Source organism: Embiotoca jacksoni, unplaced genomic scaffold (genome assembly GCF_022577435.1).
Source record: "Embiotoca jacksoni isolate LCO1_2020_lvr unplaced genomic scaffold, fEmbJac1.0.p SCAF_76, whole genome shotgun sequence".
NCBI lineage: Eukaryota > Metazoa > Chordata > Actinopteri > Embiotocidae > Embiotoca > Embiotoca jacksoni.
The window spans coordinates 687336-700586 of record NW_027185432.1 but is presented as its reverse complement, the minus strand read 5'-3'; the positions used below and the strand labels follow the sequence as shown (position 1 = coordinate 700586).

The window sequence follows — 13251 nt, the reverse complement described above, 5'->3', positions numbered from 1 at the left end:
GTTCTAGCTCGGTCTTGCTCTGTGCACATCACGGCGGTGCACTGTGTTCGTGTGCAACAGTAGTATCTGAACTTTCTGTTCCACCATCATTCAATGAAAACACCTTAAAGTGCTTCAGGCTGGTTAATCTGGAGATGCTACACACCTTGTCCTTCAGCAGTCCTTGTGGGCCGATGACACGCTCGAAGATGTGTTTCCCTACGTGGGCGTCGACAGCAGACAGCGGGTCATCCAGCAGGTACACAGCACGGTCACAGTACACGGCTCGGGCCAGACTCACCCTCTGCTTCTGACCTCCGGACAGATTCACTCCCTGGACAGACAGACAGACACAGACAGACAGGTGAGAGACAAGGTAAGACCCCTTCATCATTTCAAACCTGTGGTCAGGTCTACGGGTCTGATTTATTTAATAAAAGTACTAAATTACGTGTTTGTTCCAAAGGTTTGCACATTTATTTTGCTGGGGATTTTTTTTTTCTCTCCTATATTTACTTTCAGGTTCAGTAAATATCATTACAAGGTCATAAATGTATCTGTTTATTTCCCCCTCCCAGTATTTTACACGTTCAAGTAGAAACACCCAATATTGCAGATGCATTCTGGGAAAGACGCAAAACGGACTCTGTGTGAAAAATTTCACATTTTGAAAGATGAAATTCTCACTGCACATCTTTCGAAATGGGTTGAACAACAGAGACAACCGGACAAGCTGAAGCTCCTTTGTGTTGGACTGACAGGGAGTCAGAGGCACCTACAAAACCTTCCGAGTACAAGGAGGCCACAGGGACCCGTGCAGGAAGCAAAAAACTGCACAAAGACACGACAGCACGCCGCTCTGCATGACACTACTGTGTTAGAAGACCAGCACCAAATCAGACAGCTCAAATTAACATGTCTGAGACTTTGGACTTAAAGGTGAATTAGAAAAAGCTCAAACTATAAAAAGATGATATGATACCGGTGAATGAAAACCTGAAGGAGATAGTGCTTGCTGTTCACTGATGGACGGGAAAATGCTCGACTTTGGATCTTTTCTACCGCTTTATCAGCACAGAGTCTGACATGTAGATAACCGGGACTAACACTCATCCTCCAGCAGCTCCACCCTGTGGACGAACAGACGGTCAGCTGATACCTTCTCTCCGATCTCCGTCTCATCTCCTGCAGGAAGGCTCTCCAGGTCAGGCTGCAGGGCACACGCCTCCACCACACGCTGGTACCACGCCTCTCTCCTCTCCTGACCAAACACAATGTTGTCCTTCAGGGTGGAGTTCTGGATCCAGGCCTGCTGGGGTACGTAGGCCACAGAGCCCTGCAGGAGAAAACAAACAAACAAACAAACAAACAAACAAACAAACACACACACACACACACACACACACACACACACACACACACACACACACACACACACACACACACACACACACACACACACACACACACACACACACACACACACACACACACACACACACACACACACACACACACACACACACACGTTCTGTAGTTGATAAGAAGCAGTCAGACAAAGTGCAGTCCGGCTCCCTAAAGGACAAACCTCTCTGATTTCATGTTCCCACGGCTCATAGAGGAGCACCAGCTGTTAGAACAACAACAGTACGTCATCATAGAGCGTTTCTTTTAGCACCTTACACTCTGACCACTTCCTGCTGTCCCTGACAGCTCGTTAGATGTAGTTCTCTGAGCTAACTAAACAAACAAAAGCAAAGTACAAAAATCTTTCGTTTTTTAAAAATTAAAACTACATTAAAATAACAATTTACTGTGAAATCTTACACCAGATACTCCTGATTGGTCAAAAATATCCTCCACAAACTTGAACCATCTCCAGAAGGTGATTTTGCTGCTTGTTCTAATAATAACAGTCAGTTTGTATTCTGTAATCTTCTGTATGTCCATAATGTTCTCTGAGGTGGTTTTATTGGTAAGGAAAGAGTCCTGGGTTCATTGTTGTCTGTCAGTCATCTGATTCTTCCTCCCGATGTTCACTGATGGACAGTTTGACGAGGATGTGATCTGACATTTTAGCTGCTTGTCAGAGGAAAACTACACAATATAAAAGGTGTCTTTATTATAAAGCAAAAATCAAAGGTTTTTGATTTGTAGCCAAAACTAACAAAACTGTGAGATCAAACTTGTTTGCAATAATAAAGAATTCTCAGTTCATAAATTTGTATTTACAAACTTGATTTTTGATTGCAATGAGAGAAATTTGCTCTCAAAACAGTTTTTTTTCCCTGTATAATAAAACCCCCAAAATACCTTCATACATTATACCTTATTATCACAAGATTAGAACGACTACATATGAAAATTAAGTGTCAAACTAAGTACGACTCGTGTTCTGCTGGTGTGGTTGGAAATTCTGTAAACAACATTTTTCTTTATTAAATGTGATTTCTGCGCTGCTTTAACCCTTCTGCATCACTGCATCAGCAGGTTTCATGTTGCACTGCTGGGAGTCTGTGTGTGTCTGTGTGTGTGTTTGTGTTTGTGCGTGTTACCTTCACAGCTACTGTTCCTTCCAGTTTGTCCATCTCTCCCAGCAGGGCAGAGAGCAGCGAGGACTTCCCGGAGCCCACGTGTCCCACCACGGCCACCAGAGATCCTTCTGGGACGGACACGTTCAGCCTGGACACACACAGAGACTCAGATCAGTTCAGATCCCATTAAACAATATTCAGGTTCATTTAATAATGAAGACATTATTTCACACTCATCTATCTGTATGTGTTCTTTCTAAGAAACACCTATAAATAACTACATCATTATTATTTCTTCATGAAGGGATGTCAGTATGGACAAGAGAAACTACTTCAGTGACCAACAACAGACTTCACTGTCCTGCCTGAACAAACTGTATACATATGGTATTAAGTAAGTTGTGTGTTCAAGGTGTTGAAAACATGAAACCTCTCTATGTGAACACACTGAAGGCTCCTGAGGACAGACAACACACACCTCTTTAGTGTCGGAGATTCATTCCTGGACCAGCTGAAAACACCGTCCTCGATGGTGATGCTGTGTGGAGCTGGGAAGAAGAAAAAAAGGAGATGGATGACAATAGTGTATTAGAAATAAATGGAGATCACAGGAGAGAAGACTCACAGCCTGACACGGCTTTGTGCTCCACGCTGTCCTCCTGCAGCTCCTCATGAGACAGAAACACTCGGAGACGCTTCAAGGACACGCTGGCCTGAAGACGGACAAAGAAGAGGAACGAGAGCATGACACAGGTGGAAGAGTAAAATCACGTTCAACAAGCAAATTAGGTCATCAACAACCACATTCAAAGATGGATTCTACAGAGATGTAGCTGCCTTGGCCTCTAACAGCAGAAGTAAGGATGGTTCAGAGTCACCTGTGTCTCCTCGAACTATTAGTTTTACCCAAAAGGAAGGTTTTAAATGTAATCTTTAAACTAGAGAAGGTGTCTGTCTCCTGAACCAAAACGTAGAGCTGCTTCGTTGGGGGAGGAGTCTGGAAGATGAAGCTCCGCCTCCATTCATCCAACCACACATCAGCCTGCACTCTGAGAGAGAAGTCTGAGTCTCAGTGAACCTGATGGAAGATATTCCCTCCTGAGTTATCGTGTTCCAGAGAATGAGACAGATGTGAGGTCACAGTGAACTTGACCTCTGACCCCCAAAACCGAACCACTTTATCCATGTGACCAAGTGAATGTTTGTACCAGAGTATTCAGAAATCCTCTGTATTCTTTCTCCTGAAGATCTTTGGCTGACCACTCTTTTCTTGAAATAAAACCAGTCATGTGACTAAAAATCTGCCCCAGATATGATCAGCTGTTTCTCTCCTGCTGCTGCTCAGTGTCAGTTGATGGATTTTCATCTCGACAGCCGAGTTCTACGACTCCAATCAAACTCTGGTGGAGACAACAGGGTGGTGAACACTGACCTGCACCATGCTGCTGATGACCATCGGCAGCATGTTGAGAGGAAAACGCAGGATGTTGAAGAGCGCCAGAGACACGAAGGCCTTCTGGGCATCGAGCACGTTCTGTTCATCGATCAGCACGTAGACGGTGAACGTAGACAGGGCGACCTACACCGCGATGTAGAGGGACACAACGGGATCTTAGCGGGATTGTGGTGCTCTTCAATGAATTCTGATGACATTTGTATATCAGAAAATGAGACAATTCGAGTGAATAAAGTTTCCCTCCGACTAAACTGCTGCTTTATTTTGAATTCTGGACACTGTGTGACACTCATCTTGCCGTTGTGTCATCGTCTCCGGTTTGTGCAGATGCTGACGCTGGCCTGGATGTCTGTAGTTGGAACATGCAACATGATTTGAGGTCTCGACACTCACCAGGAACGGTGCGCAGACCCACGTGAAGGTGGACACAGCTCCCAGGTACGCAGCCTTCTTCAGGACCTTCAGCTCGCTCTCCCGGATCTCGGACACCTTGTCCTTGAAGGCCAGCTCCCAGGCGTACAGCTTCAACACTTTGATGCCATTCATCATCTCGTTCATCAGCTTGATGCGGTTGTCCTTACTCTTCATCTGAGCCACCTGCTCAACACACGCGCACAGTACGGAAAGGAAGCGGACAAGAGGTGAACTGTGGATCCTCTGTGTGTGTTGTATCTGTGTCAGAGTGGAACTTCCTCTGAATACACCACCTAACATCACGCACAGGTTTCTATCTGAACATTACACAAGGCTGGAAAAGGCCAGTGAGCAGACCGAGTCAGTCCGTCCACAAAATAGTGAGCTTGCCATCGCAACAATTAACGTAAATTCAAGAAATGTCCACGATATCACTGTGTTTAGGCACATACACTATGTGTTGAATTAATATAGTTTGAAAAGCATTTAAAGCCCTTATTTTAACAGAATATATTACCTTTCTTTTATATATATATTTTTAAAGCTGATATATTTTTGGTGATTTTTTTTTTCCTCATCCCGCAATTTTTGCTAATTTCACCAGTAATATTGCAATTTTGGAGAAAAGCAGCTGAAAAATCAAAAACATTTTTGATTGGAAGAGACACAAAAACACTGTGAAATCCTGTTGGGAGTGAAAAGTCATGAAATTCTTCAAGGATGTAAGAGACATGTGTGTGACGGCGTATGTGTGACGGCGTATGTGTGACGGCGCATGTGTGATGGGGCGTATGTGACGGCGCGTGTGACAGCAGGTGATAGAGTGCGTGACAGGGCGTGCGTGACGGCATGTGTGTGATGGCGCGTGTGACAGCAGGTGATAGAGTACGTGACAGAGCGTGCATGACGGCGTGCGTCATAGCGTGCGTGACAGCGTGTGTCTGTGATTAAGTCCCACCTGGTAGGTTTTGGTTTTCATGGCAATGACAGCATTAACAGGAACCATCAGAACCATCACAGCCACTCCGGCCAGCACAGACGGACCCAGGTTCTGCACAGCAACAGATACAGACACAATACAAACACACAGAGTTCACTAATGTTCACTATCATCACTACAACATGCCAGAGACATCTGATTGGCGACAGATCATTTCCTGCTAAAAAAATTATTTGTGAATCATACCATTTCAGTGGAGTCTAAAAAAAACTCACAAATAAATCCTGTGAGATTCACACATTAAATGCAGTTATTAAATGTAAAAATTCAACATATTTTTATGTTAACGTAACAGCATCCAAATGTTTTTGAAAATACTTGTAATTTTTTTTATTTCTACTTACATTTTCTTAAAACGAGAAATTATTTTGTATGCATTAGAAATATATTTATGAAACTTATCTTTTTATACGCGTTTTCTTTTTTACATTTATAGATACATATTTTGTGTGCACTGAAATCTGGTTTTGTGGAGACGTTTATCTATAAACTTTGAAATATATGCGTGAATCCTTCCTTGTGCATTCACTGATTATAAGAGTGATGTGACTCCATAGATTTTTAGCTTTATTACCTCATTATACATTATTCATATATAAAGGACCATACACACAAAATGGTATGTTTCCTCTTTAAATACCGACTCCAGGATGTCCATTGCTTTGAGTATTAATGACTTTGGAGTGCTGAGAGTACAGTGTGCAGCGTGTCTGTAGTACTGTACCTGCCACAAGAAGTAGAGGGCCAGCACCACCTGCAGAGGGGCCGACCATATCATGTTGATGTAGGTGACGAGATCCATGAAGCGCTGAGCGTCCACCGACATCAGGTTGACGATCTCTCCCACTGTGGAGGTGCGGCGAGCTGCGCTGCTGATGACCAAGGCCTGAAAGAGGAGATCAGGGAGGAACCGTTTAACTGGAGAGTCACGTGACCCTCCGTTCACGTGACTCAAGGACCCAAGTAGGGTAGGGGGTCCCGTTTCTTTAAGGGATAGAGGGGATGGAGTGGTAGTGGTCATCTAGCCCTCCATCTAGCCCTCCACCTAGCCCTACAACGAGCCCTCCATCTAGCCCTCCAACTAGCCCTACATTTAGCCCTCCAAACAGAGTGATTTTAGATGCAGACTCCAATGGGGCAGTAGAAAAGAAACTGAAGCAACATAACACGAAAATAAAAGCTATTTCAGGTTCAAACAAATGGAATGAAGTCCTGCTTGTGGGCGGATTTTTTGAGATACACTATTTTGGTCATCATACTGTATTTTTCCATAAATTGAATAATCAAATTCCTGAGACAAATTTATTAATTAGAAAATGGAGCACATCAACAGTATCCCAAATTCACCTAAATTATTTTAAGTTTAAGATATTAAGTCCTATTCGCTCTAGCTCTGTTCTGAATGGTGGCTCCTCAACGAGGGTTCGGGCCACATCCACAACCTGGATTGGATTTGACTGTACTGTATTTTGAACCTTAACATCAACAGAATACATTCTGTGAACTTCAGACGTTAATGTACCTTCCTGTAGACAGCTCCGATGATGGCGGTGCGCAGGCGCATGCCTGAGACAAAGCACACGTGGAAGTACCGCTGGAGGATGAGCGACTGCACACAGTTACATATGAAGAGCAGGGCGGTGTAGAAAAAGCCCTGCCAGGAGGGGGCGCTGGAGTCATTGACAAAGCGGATCAGCAGCCTGCAAGAATCAAGTGAAGAAAGACAACAATTAATAATTAAACCAGCAACAAACTACTGTAGCGTCCACATGTGTACCGAGAGGCTTCTAATTATTACCCTGACAGCTTAATGGAATAAATTTTAAAGGCTTCCTCCGATGAAAACTTTTTCAGTCTTGCTGGCGTGCCCATGTGGTGATTTTAATGAAATCAGTAGTCAACACATCAGCTGAGTGTTTCCACTTTGTAACTGCAGTGTACCAATGACAGACATGGGGTTATGCATATTAATAGATCTCTTAGAAAAGACTTGTTGATGTGTCATTTTGATGATGTGTTTTAAGGGTTTAATCAATGCTAGGGGGACTTTAATGGCAAAGATTCATTTATTTCCTTCCATCTCCTCCACAACGATGTCATCTAGGCCTAGTTTCCATTATCGTATTTCAGTCAAAGTCATGTGTTTACTAATAATGAACCCAAAAACTGCTCATGTGACATGTCCCGGCATTACAGGTTAATGAAGAGAACCTGAACAACTACTGACTGGTGCACAGTGGATGTTTCTGTGCCACATTAGTCAAGTTCCCTTTTTTTTTTTTTTTTTATATAACACCATACTAGAATACAACACCAAGGATGGAGCTTTGATTAAGATCAGTGAAAACTCCACCAAATAAACCCTTTAATTGTGAAAAATAAATAAAGAAACCTCTGGAAGAGCAGCTGTAGATGGACCCCTCTTTTAGGAGAGACAGACATGCAATAGATGTGTGAATATTAACCGTCACATAATTAAATATTCAGTAGAGAAAGGTGGACTTTGAAAGGAACAAACATTTACATTTGACGTGTATATGAATCCTGAGGATCAATGACACCCCTTCATTTCATTAAATGAAGTAACTCTACCAGACGATGTCATCGTATTAAAGAGTCTGGAGTTCAACAGGTTTCTCACCGGAGGATCTCAGGCCCAACAAACATGAGGATGTCCTGCAGGATCTTATAGAGGCAGGAGATGAGGAAGTAGGGCCCGAAGGTCAGGCACAGAGCTCTGAACAGGGACGGCTCTTTGGTTCTCTCAGGGGGTTTTACAATCAGGATCTCAGACTCCTCCACAGCTCGGCCCTCTTTGCTTTCGGTGTGGGGGACCCGCTTCGGGGAGTACAGCATCTTCAGGTCTGTCCTGGGAGGAGGGACGGGAGGGAGAAACGGACTGTGTCAATCAAACATTGTATATAAAACAGGTTGTTCAGAGGAGAGTCAGAACTGATTTATCTGATCTGGTTCTAAAACGTGCAGGTCAAGAAATGATGGATAATGAGTTGTAGCTGTGGTTGCTGCAGGTTGGTTGAAGCTGCCTCCAAAAACTTTTCATCAGCACCCTCCACATCTGCCGGGTATCTAACAGCAGGTCCACCCTGTGTGGAACATGTCTGAACGTTACCTTCCTGACTTCTTGACCTTTTGGGCTTCTGTGTTCCAGCGATGCACCAGCTCGGGGACGACTCTGTAGGAGCGGTCCTCCAGGTTCAGGGACCACAAGTCCTTCTCCTCCAGGGGGCGCCTGAAGCCCACCACCATCATTCTGCAGAGAGGAGTTTAAATAAAGGGATGAAACATGAATTTATTAAATATCTACAAGCCTCAGCTCCTTCCTGAGAACTTTTACTGACCGACACAGACTGAAAGATTTAACTGTGTGTAATATCACTTTTGATTTTTCCGTTTTTTTTTTTTATAATTATATTGTCTGAAACTCTTTTCTGAGTGAAAATCTAGATGTAAAGAAATATTAAAATGACCATTGTTTTAAGACTTAAATGAAATCTAAAAATGTTTTAAAACAAGACTTAAACTGCTGCATGATTTAAAGATTGTTTTACAGCCTTTATGTGATAGTGACAGAGGAGATATAAAGGAGACATAAAGGAGCTGGAACGACGACCTGCTTGCGTTATCTGTGTTAATGTGGTCTTCATCACTCACTCAGCTGTCAGGTGGCCCCGCACATCGTCACATGTACACATGTACAGAGAAACATGTTACTTCTGTATATTAAAGGCCATTAAAATAAACATTCCTAACATGTTAATGAGAGACAGAATCACAGCAAAATGATATTCCAAACTTTATCTGGAGTTCAAATGAAACTTCAGCAGTCTGAGTGAGACAAACCAAGTGGAGCTTCGGTTCCTGAGCTGCAGTGGATATTAACATCACTGCATGTTAAACTATTAATATCCTTAAATAGATAGATGATAGATACTTTATTAATCCCACAAGGGGAATTTTTTTTTCCAATGACATGTCTATTATGTGCATTTCTTTTTTAACTTAGCCAAAACCTTGACAACTACAGAGCAGAAACAGAAAGTCTTCGTCTTCCTGACTTTGCTACAAAACACACACACACACACACACACACACACACACACACACACACACACACACACACACACACACACACACACACACACACACACACACACACACACACTGAAGAGGAAGCTGATGGTGTCTTTACTTGGTGATCCACCAGAAGGTGATTTTGGAGAGGAAGGAAGCTCCAGGTTCAGGACAGGGATTCTGGAAACACAAACACAAAAGATGAGAAACTCCTCAGAGACGGAGCTCCTCATCAGCAGGCAGCAGGGACACAGAGTCTTCATGAGTCAAGATACTGGGTGACATGAGAGGGACAGGTACATGCAGGTGAGGTGGGAGGGACGGATACATGCAGGTGAGGTGGGAGGGGCAGGTACATCCAGGTGAGGTGGGAGGGGCACCTGCACCAGGTACATGCAGGTGAGGTGGGAGGGACGGATACATGCAGGTGAGGTGGGAGGGACGGGTACATGCAGGTGAGGTGGGAGGGACGGGAACGCTGTAACGATACTGACAGTAAATCATAGTTCTGTTGATCCATGTGTTAAGTCAGTAATAAAGACTTCAGGAGATTCTTTCCCAATTAAATGATAATTATAAGAGACTTAATGAATCCCATCCTGCGACCAGCTGTCACAGATATATCGTCGCGTACAGCAGTTTTAGAAACTTCTGTTTGACCCGATTGATATTTACATTACTTCTCTCCGACAGATCTTCAAAAAAAAAAAATCACTGTATCTAAACCGTCAAGGTGTCTTTTCGACACTGTCCCAGCGAGACAAACTGGGAACAGAGGAGGGAGGGAAGGAGACAGACATCCAGCGAGGCGGTCTCACCGTGTCTTTGACCGCCTGGGAGAAGAGCGGTGGCTGGTCAGTGAGGCAGGACAGGAACAGAGACACCAGCAGCAGGGCGTAGTAGATGTAAAAGGTGGTGTACCTCCATATACACACCTCCAGTGACTGAAAACACAAAGAGGATAACAGATTTGAACGTTTTTTTTTTTTTTTTTTTTTTAAATCATTGAACGTAGTGGAGTAAATACTATAATATCTCTTTGAAAAGGAGACTGTAATTAAAGTCTAATTCCATCCAGAGGTTGATTATTAACTGGATTTTATCCAACCTGCTGGTTCTGACTGACCTGGTCCAGGACCTGGAGGATCTTGGACCTGAAGATGACTGTGGCACACAGCAGTGCCAGCAGCCAGAACATCAGCATCACTCCAGAGGACTGGACGCCTTTCATCCGCTCATACTGGATCAACAGGGTGGCCGTCAGCTGCAACGCACACACACACGTTTCACCTCAGTCACATATCATACAAACACATATTAGTCCAAACAAACATCCTGTTGTCATTCTAGCTCATACAATGACAAGTAGAATGACAAGTAGAATGAAAATACACACACATTAGTCGTGTAGTCATGCACAACAAGCAGGAAATGCACAGCGAAAAAGAGTAAATAACAGGTAGCTGCATCCCTACATGTATCTGCTTTAAGCTGCATCACTCATATTGTTTATTGCATGTCAGGATATTTAACGGTTCAATAAACTACTTTAAGAAAACACCATTTTCTCCCGAATCACACATTTAATCTTCATGACAATGCAAATTAAACTAAATGAAAAACAATTGAGATTAAATCCAATCTGACCATTTCCATAAAAAAAAACCCGACGACCATGAAAAATAAATGTATTAAAAAACAACTAAAACTAATGAAACTAAGACAGTAAACGAGTGAAAGTGAGCCTTTCTGTGCTCCAGAGGAGGGACAGGCGTGCGTGAGCTCTCACCATGGTCAGGCCCAGGACGGTCGGACTGACCAGGTGGACGGGTGCTGGACCACGGCTGCCGTAACTCCTTTCCCAGAGAGAATAGAAGACATCTGACCAGCAGATGATCCACAGCAGAACGCCAACCGCCTGTGGAGAGAAGAAGAGCCAGTAACTCTGAGGAGGATCCTGCTGGACAGAAGACCTGAAACTTTCACTGAAACTCTACAGTGGACGCGTTTTCAATGCAGTTTCCTACTTTTCAAAGTTAGACACTTAAAAGGAACTAGAAACTGTCATGGTGTATATTTCTGTTATAGTAATTCATATTATTTAGTTAGTTGGTATATACTGGAGTCCTCCTTCCTGAAATAAGAGGAAAAGCAGTGATAACTGGTGCGGTGTTGTTTTATAAACTAGAATTCATGCTTGGTGTTGTTTCCTTTCACAAACCAGTCAAGTTACAGTTTGCATCCTTATCACATGTTTTGTCCAATAAAGCTGATTGACAGCAGAAGATGCTTCAAATATGGATGTTGCTGCAAAGAAGATGAACAAACATGTTCAACCCGATCAATCAGCTCAGTTTCAAGGTGGACAGCCGAGATTAGAGTCACCAGTTCAATATCTGATCACATGTGATCTCGCTTCTCATGTTCACAATTATGGCTCAGATGAGAGATAAAACCTTCTACTTGACAGTAGCTACAGGAATATCACTCTTTTAAAAATAGAATTAAAGCTTTTAACCCTACTCCAGCAAGCAGTTCACAAAAATGTCCACAGATTAAAAAAAGATTTGTGACCAAAAAAAATCCAATATAATTAAAGAAAATCCAATATTTACAATCATTGAAAGCTTCATATTATATTCAGTTTATATTCATTATTAGAAGTTGTGGTGTCCCTTGATGCTGAGAAGGCCTTTGTTTGGTTGAAGTGGAGGTACCTCTTTTATAAATTGGGTAAATTTGGCTTATTTCAATGATTAGACTACTTCATGTTGCCCTGACGTCATCAGTTCAGTCAAACAACCTCCCCTTTCCCTCTCCATCGTGGTACCAATCTATCACCACTACGCCAATCTATTTACATTTAGCTTTGTATGTTTACAAGCCTGTAAAAGGATACAATAAAAAGGATGATAAAACAATAACAGTAATTGAGAGCACAGAAATAATAAATAAACACAAATCATGAATTAGAAAAGTTTCTCCAAATAAGCAAACATCACTCACAGTCTTAGCTTTGTTGAGGTGAGTCATACATATGTAGCCGTGGTCGTGGCTGCGGAGGTAGATGAGGTAGATGGGTGCACACATCCAGAGGTAGAGGCATGGCAGCCACACCAGGACAGTGTTCTGGAAACACTGCGTGAAGTCGGGATTAGTCGTGTGCCAGGTACGGTTCCAATCCTGGCAAAAAGAGGCAACAAGGAAGAAGAACATTAAACCAAAAATCTGATTATTCAAAGAAATTGACTGAGAAACTGATTAAACTGACTGAAACTCATAAAACTGACTGAGAAACTGATAAAAATGCTGACAGCATTTCAGTACACTCAGGGCCTGACTTACTAAGATCTCAAATAATGGGTACTAAATTGCGTGTTCCTTCCAAAAGTTTGAACTTTTTGTTTGCACCCGTTTTGCGGGTGATTTACTGAGTAATTGCATCTTTGAAATCAGGTGCAAATCGATGTATTTAAATGAGGGGTTTGTGTGTTAAAGTGATTCCAGCAATGGAAAACAAAGCAACCATAAAAAGGAAAAGGAAATCTGATCCCATTGAATTTATATTTATAAATATAACAAGAACAAAACGCTTTATAGGAGATTATCAAGAAGAAAGTCAATACTATGGGAAAAACAAAAAGGCGAAAAAAAGCTTTGTAATAAAACGTCGGCAAATAAAAGGAGGGACGGTGGATGAGATCCTCTAACAAACACCGATCAGCAGGTCCAGTTCTCTGTGATGAGCAGATGACTTTTCATTTAGTTCCTCGCGA

At 42.7% G+C, this 13251-nt stretch overlaps 1 protein-coding gene across 1 annotated transcript in view; it reads right to left on the bottom strand.

Moving 5' to 3' along the window:
• The window catches only part of abcc1 (ATP binding cassette subfamily C member 1 (ABCC1 blood group)), a 30195-nt gene that overhangs the window by 8830 nt on the left and 8114 nt on the right, over positions 1-13251 (bottom strand). Inside the window, exons 2-18 of the mRNA XM_069177631.1 lie at positions 12482-12658; positions 11265-11393; positions 10602-10739; positions 10294-10419; positions 9594-9655; positions 8514-8654; positions 8025-8252; positions 6906-7083; positions 6108-6269; positions 5342-5434; positions 4363-4566; positions 3946-4092; positions 3139-3226; positions 2992-3061; positions 2535-2661; positions 1139-1315; positions 146-313 (exon numbers count right to left, since the gene is read on the bottom strand). Of these exons, the coding sequence (XP_069033732.1) occupies positions 146-313; positions 1139-1315; positions 2535-2661; positions 2992-3061; positions 3139-3226; positions 3946-4092; positions 4363-4566; positions 5342-5434; positions 6108-6269; positions 6906-7083; positions 8025-8252; positions 8514-8654; positions 9594-9655; positions 10294-10419; positions 10602-10739; positions 11265-11393; positions 12482-12658 (2415 nt within the window). The remainder of the gene's footprint in view (positions 1-145; positions 314-1138; positions 1316-2534; positions 2662-2991; positions 3062-3138; positions 3227-3945; positions 4093-4362; positions 4567-5341; positions 5435-6107; positions 6270-6905; positions 7084-8024; positions 8253-8513; positions 8655-9593; positions 9656-10293; positions 10420-10601; positions 10740-11264; positions 11394-12481; positions 12659-13251) is intronic.